This window comes from Onthophagus taurus, chromosome 2 (genome assembly GCF_036711975.1).
Source record: "Onthophagus taurus isolate NC chromosome 2, IU_Otau_3.0, whole genome shotgun sequence".
In the NCBI taxonomy this organism is placed as follows: domain Eukaryota; kingdom Metazoa; phylum Arthropoda; class Insecta; order Coleoptera; family Scarabaeidae; genus Onthophagus; species Onthophagus taurus.
Window position 1 is genome coordinate 17,774,688 of NC_091967.1, and position 13,101 is coordinate 17,787,788.

The 13,101-nt window shown below is 35.8% G+C and overlaps 1 protein-coding gene across 1 annotated transcript in view; it reads right to left on the reverse strand.

Annotated features, from left to right (window-relative positions):
- LOC111414383 (fibrillin-like protein dumpy) overlaps positions 1 to 13,101 on the reverse strand; it is a 157,924-nt gene that overhangs the window by 121,601 nt on the left and 23,222 nt on the right. The window contains 1 exon segment of the mRNA XM_071194412.1: positions 7,705 to 7,760. Within this exon segment, the coding sequence (XP_071050513.1) occupies positions 7,705 to 7,760 (56 nt within the window).

The window sequence follows — 13,101 nt, forward strand, 5'->3', positions numbered from 1 at the left end:
AGGCCTATTAGAATGTCACGGAAGCATCGGGTGGGCTCTAATAGTAGGTAGCTTCGAAATGGCTGATGATATACACATAGTTGTTTATAACACAAGCAAGAAAATTTCCTGCACTAAAGATATTCATATAATCAACTTTAAGCTTTTAATTCAATTCACGGATGATGTCCACTTTTTGCATACCATCCAGAATAAATGTTGCAGAAGTCTGTGAAGCATCAACCATTTAAAGTGGTTATATGGTCGGTTTGTTTCTGAGACGAGAGCCGGTTCATGCTTGTCTAACCTCAAAGCTCTGAAATCGTCTCGACCGTGACTTTAAAGTACTCCCCCAAAATAAAAAAAAAAATTTAACCGCGAAAGGATTAATTTGCTTTGCTCTCGTTTATCTCTTTTACGTAATAACAATAACGATCTAAGTTTTAAAATGTGGTTGGAAAGCTTCAATGCGGTCGCATTCCGCGTTCTTCTGATTTAGATACGAGATCGTGCAAAGTTCAAGGATAACGGCGAGCTTACCGTTCCAAAGGCGAACACTTTTATACGATATCTTCGTCCGGGCGACGTATTTCTCAGATTGCATTGTGACTCCGGGCCTATTATTTGCGATATTTACGCCGAGAACTCGCATACTTTCCCTCTGTGCAGAGATCGCTCGCGCCTGTTTCGATACCTACATAATGCGCATCTGAAGATAATCTTATGCATTTCTGTAGAGTAATTCAAGGACACGACGGTGTTATCTAAAGGCCATCCGTGAGTTGAATATCGTAACTCAAAATGTGGCGCCGGCGCAAAATAATAATAAATGCAAATGAGACTAAATCAACGACACACTTTATTATTTACTACACAAATATAAATCCCAACCTAACTCATAATTTTCTTGATTCTCAAGAGTTTCGAATAAAACGCAATGCGTATGATGCTTAAGACAGTTCAGAGATCGTGTCGGAAGGCTAAAGTTCATTTATTCATGGGATGGGAAAACTCGACATTTCCCAACAATTCCTTTTAAAGAGTACCTTAGAGATTATTGTAGTTAGACTAGGGTACAAGAATAAATAAAAAGATAAAATAAAAAGTACTAACTACAACGGGGTTAGTAATTACAATTAATTATCGTACGGTGTTGCTGAAATAAACGGACCAATCTTACGGTGACCATCGTTGTTGGTCGTCGTTCTTGGGTCTACCAGGTTTATTGTCCTCCCGTAGCGTTCGCAGGTCGATTCCCTGCCCATTTACGGGAGTTGTGTGCCTTAATTTACTGCGCTAGAGGAGCAGCGTGCCTTGTTATGGTCGTTTTTGTTCGGGAAGTTTTTCCTTTCAGCCTTTGTTGCGCAACGACAGCAACGACGTGCTAACGTTAGAAAAAAACTGGTAATTTGCGCTACTGTGCTGCTCATGGCTCCTAAACCTTTCGAAACAAGTTTTCCGGCATACTGTATTTAGCTTAGTATAAGACATCAAAATCGTGATTAGATATTTTATTATTTTAAAATGTTGAGAGACCAATTATTTATAACTAAAGACATATTTATGAGCAATTTTATTCCTATGTAATTTTGCAACAGAAGTTGCAAAGAGAATGGCGGTTGTTTTACATGATAATGTAGGCGATCCATCAAGTTGATGTCTCCTCAAACGCGTTTTATATGATACTTATCAAACCGCTTTATCTTTCGCATTGCCTTTCTAAAGAGAAGTGACTTAAGTGTCGTCTACGACTTATGGAGAAAACCACCGGTAAGAATGTGTAATTATGACTAAACGGGCACTTTGTTCAAACACAATATTTTGCCTAAAGGCAATAACTGTAACTAATAAAAATATTGTCCTTGACATCTCGCCGCAAACCAAACGACCAATAAATATAACCACGTTTATACTACGGGGACGTCAAGGTTTTGTATAAAATATCCTTACACAAAACAGGCTCTTACGTAACCATGCCAGAATTCGCGAAACAGGAAAATTACGGTTGCCTTCTTCTCGTTTAACGGTACCGGAATGCACCATACAAGTCCTTAGAACCGTTTTCTGCCAACAAGTTTTCTAGAATATACTACGAAAGTATTTTTTTAAAGTAATTCTCAGTTGAATTAGTTCTTTTTTGTTGGTATCGATGATTCGGGGAACGCAAATGATTTAAATTTCGAATTAAGGTCACGGTTATACATTTTTTTACGCGAAAAACTAAACCAAGAAGTCAACCTTTCGCTGCACCCGTGATAGTAACTGTCGTCACGCAAATTTATCTGTACGTAACCCTACTCCTAACGGGCAAGCCTTAAACAGGTGCTTGTCACCTGAGAACCGCGCCATGCAGAGAAACGGAAATGAATCTCTCGACAGTAATTTACTAGTTGACGGCACTTGAAAAATGACCGGCACCGAAATATTGCGGTTCAGGGAACAACTAAATTAACGAGGAGGTCTATGCACCAGGAAGAAACAACACCTAAAACATTAAAGAAAAAAGTTTACCAATAAAATTCTTATGTTAATAAGACAAGATTATCTAAAAACTTGAAATGGTCTATTACGAAAGAGATGATTCTCTATTGGTTTAAGCCGAAAAGCACGATCGTCCCATCAAAAATCATATTTCTTCTTATGGATAATCCCGGGAAGTCAACGAACTTGACACTGACGATGATGCGTTGCCGCCGGCAGTCAGTCAGCGTTGAAGCCTTTCTTTCTTGTTGTTTCTCCTCAACCGCTCTGAAGAGTCCACGATTCAGACATGGTTTCCGATCTCGCGGGCGTATTCCGCTTTTATATAAATTCCAATCACGTGCTTCCGGTCTTTATACATACGTAGACGAAGGAAGAAATATGAAGAATGTGTCACCAAGAGTCATCGACGTCATAGAAGGAGAAAAAAACAACACCAGAAGAGACAGAAAAATGTACGGTAATAATTTTTTAAACAATGGAACATAAATTCTTTTTCCTTCTAAATACTGCCCTCAAGAAAACGATTGTTGCGTATTGTACTAAAATTGTTACGGGTGAAGTTATTATAACACTTTCACTACTTGTTGAGGGAAAAAAATAGAATCATGTGAAAATAAGAAATATTATTTAAAAATTTAAATGTTATCTCACATACCTAGTTGAAACCATACAATAACTTTTTGATAGTAAATCATAATACTCCCACACGATGCGCACGAACATTTGCAATACCTCCCATAAATATTTTTTATTTATATGTAAAAAAAATGTTCATTATGACCTCCCAGTGGGTAGCTGGCTATACACAAGCTTATGGCGCCGTTTCGTGCCGACAGTAATATAAGCGGGCAGTACTGCGCGTAGAGTCTTTTATTCGCACATTCAAGAATTATTATTTATTATTATCTACCTTATTGCCTTTCTATTCTACGCAGGTAATGTTATCCTAGACGTTGGAGATCCCGAGAGCCGACAATAGTCTAACTAAGGAGATGCTGTATCATTCTCTTCGTGTCGTGATGTAATCTTAATTATTCAATAACGCGAATTGAATTATACGGTGGCGGCTTGTAAAAAATTCGATACCCATTGTAATTGAGGTGTAATTAGTTTTGTACAAGTTCTGTATTGTGTAATATTATAAATGTATACTATACAGTAGTTGATGATGTTAAATTAGATATAATGGTACTCATACAATGTATCGTAGTATAGATACTAATCGGTATTTAAAAACAAGAAGATATGGAGTTTTCTACGAGGAACAAATTTTTCCCACATATAAAATGGAAATTATCCTATTGAAGCGGTGAATGTAATAAACACAAGATTTCGATTTGATTGGAGTTGTACAGGTAATCGCGTTTCGATTGTGGCCGATTTAGCGCGGGCAAATGTAACGGGAATGCAACAACCAGAGAGAGGCCATTTGCATCCGTAACTGTTTGTTTTAATGGTGGCAAATTCATATCCAGTGAGTGAGCAGTGTAACTGTACGCCGGTAGGCGGCAGGTGATTTGGTTCAAATCTCTTCGGTGCTGGTCCGCCGAAGGGGACGAAAAATTCGCCAATTGCACGCCCACGGAGATCACAGAATGTAATTTAAGCGCACATAGCCAACGGTCGTAAATCGCTCTTTATTAACTATCTAACTGTATACTCTAAGCCCGGTAAGTGAGTAGTTTAGCACCAACATGCAAATTGACAGAGTAATTCCTATATGGTAGATATTATGATTACGTCACGTGTTAAACGTAGATCTCTTAAACTTTATAATATATATTTAATTGCTTCATTATAACAGTTATTTTCATACTATATAAATTTGTGTAGATATGAAAAGAGCTTATTACCACCTCATGATGATGTGCATAACAGTAAAATCCTTTTAAATACTCATTAGGAGAAACATAGGTGAATGCTTGGGTTTTTATTTCTAGAACGCATGGGATTTGCATTATTAAAATTCCGTTGCGGTACGCACACTTCTCCGGGTCCCCGTTACGGTCTGCACGTGAGTAACGCGCTTCAATACATAACAGTAACGCTGCGAACTTTCCTAACAATGTTACAATTACCTAGTGATCGTCGAATGCATGTCGGAAATTCTTCCAACCACCTAACAGATCTCTCCTTCCTTGAACGTTGATATTCAAAGATCCGTTGTTCAAATTGCTCTATAACAAGCTTGTAAGTATATAACATCATACCAAGGTGTGTCTCTTGTTATTTAATAAAAAAAAACAATTGACCTACATAAATCTGTTAATACCTCAATTTTATTTCTTATAAAGGTTTAAAGGAAAGAATACTATCCGTAAGCGGTCAACTAGATCATATTCTATTTCTGTTCTGGGCAACACCCACAGCCTTTTACGACCGTTCTATAGGAAACTCTACTGCATTAAACTGTATAATTTGAACATTAGCTCCGGTACTCCGTAAAGCTATTATAATCGAACTGCACAAAAGCCTATTGAAAGTGATTCATGATGTGTTTCGAAACGCTGCCCGGGTTTTGTTTGATATAAACGTTAGCGGTGTTAATCAACTCGAGAAAGGATAAACCATTGCTGGTTAGTTACAGTCAGATCAAGACATTCATAACTTGTCAATTTGGTAACTTTTAGACTATTTTGATGATAAGAAGAATAAGTAAGATTCTGAATGGTTACAATAGTTTCAATCAATTAAACATTACGTGATACAAAATAATCACTTTTATAAAATAAATCATATTTGTATTTTAAGCGGTGGAAAAGATTAGTCTATAAAATTTAAGTAATTTCCATCATACCATCTTTAACGTTATCATATATTAACTTCCAATCAAACCAAAATTTACAGGAACCTAGGCAGAATTGATAACAGACGATCTTGACCACGAGGTTGAAGTACGGACTCGTATAAAATATGCCAGATCCGCTTTTCAAAGAATGAGAAGGATATGTCCAGGGAGAAGAAAATGCTCGTGGTTGAATAATATAAGGGACTGGATAGGCATGGATAGGTGCATTATTGAGAACAGCACAATACTACCTAAAATTGTGAGCGTTAACAATGGCAACAAACACAAAATATCATTTCGTATGATGTGTTATATTTAACTCCCGAAACTGTTACATTACTAATATGAGCAATAATGTAACCACGGTGAAGATAAACAAGGGTTCAATTATGCAGGAAACAGAAAAACGTGAAGAACAACAAGAAGAAAAGAAGATCCTCCTACATGATAAACTGATTCTGGCTTTAAATTGAATTCTTGATTAGTTATTGTGAATAGTGATAAAAGAATTTCATATAAGGCGTTTGAAGGTAATCTAGAAGTTGGCTGATTCAACTAAAATTTTGTACAGCTTGTTTATGCCTGCTGATTAAAAGACTAGAATGGCAGCGACAAAATTATGACCACCAGTCATCTTGCTAAAGTTTAAAATAGAAGTACTCAATAATTTTTCCACTTTATTGGTTAGTAAACTTGTTGATAGGACACAAGAAAGAAATTAGTTTTGAAAATGATTTGGAATTACTTAAATAAATTAGATAACCATGTTCATCATAGGTTGGTTTATAACTTGAATAACTAAATACATAATATTGTCACTAATTCCGCCTTGGCAGAAAATGGGTGATTTGAGTAGTTCGTCAGCTGTTATTGCCGGTGTTAATCTCGGATAAAGGAGAGGAGAGTTTTCAGGTGAGATTAGGAGCTTGCCAGTACTAAAAAATATTCTACTCTCAAGAATATCGCATTGGAATACAACATAATGGAATAATAGAGGCCAGGAAATTATTATCGAAATAAAAAAGCAAAAAATTGATATTGGTGGAATATCAGAAATAAAAAGAAAAGCAATCTATCGCGAAAAGGCAAAATAGGAAAAAGTACAGTCTGGAGTAGGCCTACTATAGCATACTGGGTAATATCCCATCACCAGGTGGAATCAATGAGGGGACAGCTTAATCTCATTCTTGTTTAACCTGATAATAGACAAAACTTTATAGGAGATGTCGTCATTCAATTTTTGCTACAGAATCAACGACGATAAATAGGATGATAGCCCAACGATGCAGCAGTCACGAAACAGAAGATGATGCACAAAGACAGCCATTCTATCAAGTCAGCCAAGAACTAAACATAACTATATCCATCGATAAAACAAAGAACCAATTAGTTGTAAACTTGTGGTAGAAGAGAAGCTTATCGAACAAGTTAATCAGTTTAAATATCTCGGACTAGATTCTTCAGCAGCCATATCCCAGCAAAACATTGTAGAAACTAGATCGATAAAGCAGAAGCCTGCCTTGAGGTAGACAAAGAAGAAGAGGAAAGTACGACGATCATGTGAAGAGTGAATGAATGCAGAATGCTGCGTATACTATTAGAGGGAAAATCAGCGGGGACTTGAACACCAGGAAGACTAGCCAAAAGATGGTTCAAGGAAGACCACAATCCCCAGTTCGGCTGAGAATTCAGAATTCATCAGAAAAACATGTCTAAAACGAGTTGGAAATATATATCATCATTTATGTTATTAAGATAGATTTAGCATTATTATATGTATGTTACACACGCATTAAAAGCAGCAAAAAATTCTCAATCACAACCCATCATGCAAAAAAAGCAATTGCTAATGATGGCTCAGTATATCTTTGCTTGTATAAGCTCTCAGCTTGTTTCAATATCTTTTGCTTTTAAGGTCCATCAATGATTTACAACAGGAACAAATAAATCCCAATGCTTCTTACTGACTTCAAATACCTTCTAAAAGCAGCTAATAGATTGATTAACCAACGATATCCTATTTTCCTCAATGTCTTTCGTTTCTACTAACTCCCATATATTTGGTCTATATCTCATCCAATTGCTTCAAATGATTCCATTTGATTCCTAATTGCTATTAATAAGTTGCAATATTTCTGTACATATCGGAACTATGTGAAGGTTGACTTTCTTCTTTAACAATTAAGAATAAATGTGAGGATTAAGAACTAATCATTCTTACCTCAGAAAACACTTGTATGTAATTATATGATATAATGAATAGAGTATTTAGATACTTTGTGACAAAGTGAACGCAAAATGAATATGAAACATTCACATTATTAATATTGATGCTCTAAGTTTGTTCAAAAATAAATTACTGTTCATACATCATGTTTCCATAATCGTATGAGTCAATTGTAACCTTATGTTTCTATAAAATACTAAATCTAAGTATGTGTAAAAAGACTTACCGTTTGTGTTATCAGCCATATCCATACGACTAACGGAAGAATAATCTTCATTTTCGCTGTAATCAAAAACAAAAGTAAATAATTAGTATTCATGTTAAATCTGCCATAACCATCATTATAATGGCACGCAAAGATGCAAAGGAAATTAATAGACGTATAGCCCGTGCCTGATGTAATTAAGTTTTAATAACAAGTTATAGTGGTCGTCTTCGTCGGAAAATTTTTTTGAAAAGCCGAAAGGGCCGATTTTAATTATTTGATAATAACGTTAATTAAACCGTTTCGCTACTATGTAAATTGAAACGCCACCTTTTCTCTTTTCAATTTAATGGTTAATAGTTTCTAAATATAGAAAGATCGCAATGACACATGGCGGAACCTATAAAATACAAATTGGTAGATCGGTATCTTTGATGGGTTTGTTTTTATTTTAGCAAGTATATTAAATCGAAGATTTTCCATCAAACAGAATATATTTAAAATTGAATAAATTTACAATTCAGATTAAAATTTTTTGTGAATGTACATTCCTGGACGATCATATATCATCAAACCAGATAGCGGACTCATGAAACATTCATCAAACCACAATAAAGCGCCACAGCTAATGGCTGCTCCCTTAATCAATTATCGAACTCGAGAGAAAACACTCCCACGACTAATATGTCCAATCGCGAACAATAATTATTGTGTTGTACCCAGAGAGTCGTTTATCGAACAGTAATTGTGTAACGGTTTGTTTACGGGTCGAACCTCCGACAATTAAGCTTTAGTATTTTAGATTCGTTACCAAAGACTCGACCGATTAAAATTCCAAATCCAAACAAGCAAACAATGGATCGTGGACTCCACCCAAACAATTTCCAGAAATTTTCTAAAAACAAAACTTAAAAATGAGAATGTCAAAGATATGTTAACACGATAAAACTAGCAATCAATAATTTTAATATCTTTCTCTATCAGGAAATGTTTATCATTTCTTATACAGGAATGAATTTCCTGGATGTTTGAGAAAATTCCTCTCCGCCACTTAAACATTCCGCCATCCTATTTATTTAGTAACAGACATTCCCGGTCGATTTTACTTTCGAAACTCGCGATCAATAACGGCGCGTTGCTTCGATAACAGTAAAACGACCGCCTTTTCGCCTGCTGCGCTACGTTTAAAGCCGGACTCTTCTCATGTAAATGATCGACGGGCAGCGATTACGTGAAAACGCGTGTCGCATTAGCAAATCCGCTAGTCGCGGCGCAACGATTGCATAATACTGGGACGAACGCGAAGTTTATGAGTTTCTTCGCTTCTTCTCCGTCTTCTTTCAGCTTTCCGCAAAACGGCTACGACAACGACCCGAAGGCAACCGAAGCAATTTGTATTTCGAGGTAACTGTAACGATCATTTTACTTTGCTGCGGTTGATCCGTTCGTGTTTAACTTACGGCCATAATAAATACACAGCTTACATGGCTTTTTACTCTCAATAATATATTTAAAATGAATGATGAACTATTAGAAAGGTACATTAGAAGTTACATTACATTACATTTACATAAATTACATATCGGGTAGGCGGACTAACCAACCTTGCATTGCGACCCTAAGGATCTACTATACTCTAAATTCAGATAGTTTGGAGAGATAAACTGCGACCCAAAAATCGAGAATCTGATACGATTAACAACAGGGCAGTGGCATAGAGACAAAAGAGATATATGCACAGCTGAATCCAAAAATCCCATTAAAGAAAATTTCCTTAAATTGCTGAAATAACGATGGGGGTAACAAATCATTTACTCGTCCATGCAGAGTTTATCAACAAAACGTGAAATTATCTGCTATATGTAACATTTCCAAGAAGAGGAAAATACCTGTGAGGTATTGGAAGAATCAGAATAATCCAATTTTGTATGCATAAATCCCCATTATATAGGCTTCGTTCTATCTACAACTACGACGATGCCTTGTTAGGGATGTTCTTCATTGTTAAAATAGTCTTCGTTATATTAGTCAAATCGATCCATTAGAATAATTTGAGGTTCAGTTTTTTTCTATTACTTATATCAATAACCTTGATTCCTATCTTAACTGGAGTTATTTATGTATACATATATGATACCCCTGCCATAATGTACTAAATCAAAAAATTAATCTAATCTCGTTACAGCAGATTGTGGAATTATGTAGAGTTGTAATCTGAATATAAATGTCAAGACTTTTATTAACAATAATAATTTATAGTAAAAAGCAATAAAGTTGTCAGAGATGTACATATACCTCTTAGTCTGAAAATGTTGAATACCTGCACAAATCTGGGACCATAACAATTTTTAAAGAACGTATTGTATTAGGTGCATTTGAGATGAGGTATCGTATGCCAAGGCATCGTATTGCAACAAAGTAAGATTTAACGGCTCCAACGAGCGCAACAAACACTGCAAGCTGCAACCCACTATTTCTACAAAGAAACCTACTTAGCTTACTTTCATTATTCATCCTCAGAAGTCTCGTTTATGTGCACTCCTTCGAAGACTCGCTAAAAAAGGTTGTGTTAAATACCTTTACAAAACTCATCTTGCGGCAGATGTCACTTGCAACAATGTAGAGGAGATCTTTTATCCACATCGGAAATGAAAATTTATTTTTCACTTCGTAATATTTCTAAGTTTTAGGTCTAAATTACAGTTATATGACCTTATCTGGTTGACCTGACATTTAAACTTTTAGTAAATTATTGTAAAAACTAGATTATTGGTGGTTAAAGCAAAGTGCGCAGAAAATTAATTCGACTTATTTTCTTGTCCTCTCACATTATAATAATGATTCTTAGTCAGCAACGGTTTTTAACGATCGCGGTCTTGGGTTTTGTAATGACCGACATTGCCTCTTAATAATGGTTATCCTTGCCACGCCCTTGAATATGGACACACAGCCCGAAGATATACGCGATTCCCGACGTGATTTACGTAAAATCGCAAAAGTCGTGTGACCGATGCAACGCCTCGTTTCCAAGCTGGTTGCTCTTAAAAGTAAAAATATCGACGGGGCACAATTATCCGAGCTTGTATTAATCAGTAAAAAGCTGCTTTAATAACCGTTATTAAACACGATAACAAGGGTATAGGGCCTCGGGTGCACTAGGCCATGAATATTTACGTTAATTACCGATGGCTATACGCCATCTAGGACAGTTTCTCAAGGCGAAAATTTTCTAGCCCGTGGTATCTGCGTACACCAATTAAATGGTAATCAATTCTGCAGCATGACAATTAACGAGTTTTATGAATTTACTGAAAATTTACTTTTAATAATATTCCTTCGCAGCACAAGCAGTTAGTGTGGGTACTTTGAAGTCTTAATATTAATTTTATTTCCAAAAAAAAAAACATGTTTGCAGCCTACTCAACCAAAAGAAGCTTTCCTTACATTCCTATTACGTTGGATTAAGTCGTTAACATTCACATGTTCTTCGTTGCGCCTACGTATACATTAAGTCGTAACGAAAATTTTATTTTTACTCTCTATGCGAGAGAAAGAAACCGACGTGATGGCAAAAAGCAATTCAATTTTGTAACGTTCAGTTTCGCCTTCGGCATTTCGACGTGTGTGTGTGATGATAACCGGTGATTTTGTGGCAACCTCATTCACTTAGAACTGCTCGCTAACTGCTCTTTGACTTTGATTCGATATTATCACCGTTGATTGCTTAGGCATCGAAAGAAGCTAGATATTTTCGTTACTTATTACGGTGGTATTGTTTGTTTTAGTTTCGTTCTACTCATTATTGTGTACGAAGGTTGCTGCTGTCGCCTATACTTTATTTCCTGGAATCATACTTACATCTTTTTATGCAACGATATAATTACTTAAGGTTATATCTAAAGTTAAGCTACGATATATCAGTTTTTGTGTAATATTAAGTATTTATTAATGTAACTTAGATAATCGTTGTGCCCTTCACCAGGAGACGAAAGTTGGATGGACTAATCCGCCCAACGATCCAATAAAGAAATTTCTTTCTCAAAGGACGTCAAATATATAAGGGTAATCCTTATACAACACCCTCTCATGGAATGGACATTTGAAGGGAGTATTACACAAAGTTAAACTATCCTTGAGGACTTGTAGTTTTTGTGGAAAAAATTGTACTGGCTTTATATCACTGTGGTTAGAACTATGATCACATATGGAGCAGCAGCCTGGTATAGGAAAGCTATATCAAGCTGCTACCGTGGCTTGAGTTCCTTGTTCATCTGGGGGTTGTTTTAAGGGGGGTGTGTATGGCGTTCAAAGAAATGTATACAATGGTCTAACACGTATATTGTAGCACAAGATATCCGTTTTGTGATTTAGAGTCTGCCCGTTTATTGGCAATATAATTTACTATACCCTCAATCTTCTACTTTGTTTACTAGAATTTGCCAAATTGTTGGCAGCATGAGTTATTGCACCTCTAACCTTCTACCTTGTTTTCTTGAGTCTGCGAACTTATTAGCAGCATGAGCTATTGTAGCCAAAGAGATTTGTTCTGTCATTTAGAGTCCGCCTACTGGTGGAAAAAATTTGTCTTAATTATAAGATATAACACCTTCCACCACTCGCTGTACTCTTTCTTTGTTTAAATCTAAATAAGCGTTGCTCCTTCCCTTAATCATAACCACTTGTTCATATTACAATAAGTTAAACTATGATAAAGCTGACGAATTCGCTCCTCTAACATTGGAACTACAATTTCCGTTAAAAATAACATCTTAATCTACAAAGCACAAAATTAAGTTTATTTTTAAACTTACAAAAACAATAATTGTCGTAAGAAATTGTAGCAAGTAATTTTTTAAACCGTTAGATTTTGTCAATTTACAAAACTACCTCCAATTAGTAACACCAAACATCATTACAAGACTTCTAACGTAATTTGTACTTGTATCTTTTTTTTATGAACCCACAAAACAAACGTACCCATTAGTTGATGGTCAATTTGATGGCATGCAACCTTACAAGGACATCACCACCCGGTAGACGGAAATAAAAGAAAACGATTACCGAGTATGTATGTTGAGCCCGAAGCGATACACAATAATGCTTCTTCTCTTGGAAAACTGTCATTACGGTGTGAGCGTAGAATGGAAATTCAATTTGGAATCGCAAGAAAAAAGGGTCTCTTTACCATCGACAGTATACATTGTACACCGTAAATTGCTTTAAGCGATGCGCGGTTTGACATTGAAGAAAGTTAATGTAATGGAATGACAAAATGTATAACGTTGACGATGGTGAGATTAAAAACTATTTCTTATTAAATGTTTATTATAAGCTGGTTTTGGCGACCTAAATTTAAGCAAATGTCATGGGTTGAATGAATTAGAATGTTCTTTTATTAGAATTATTAAATTTATTATT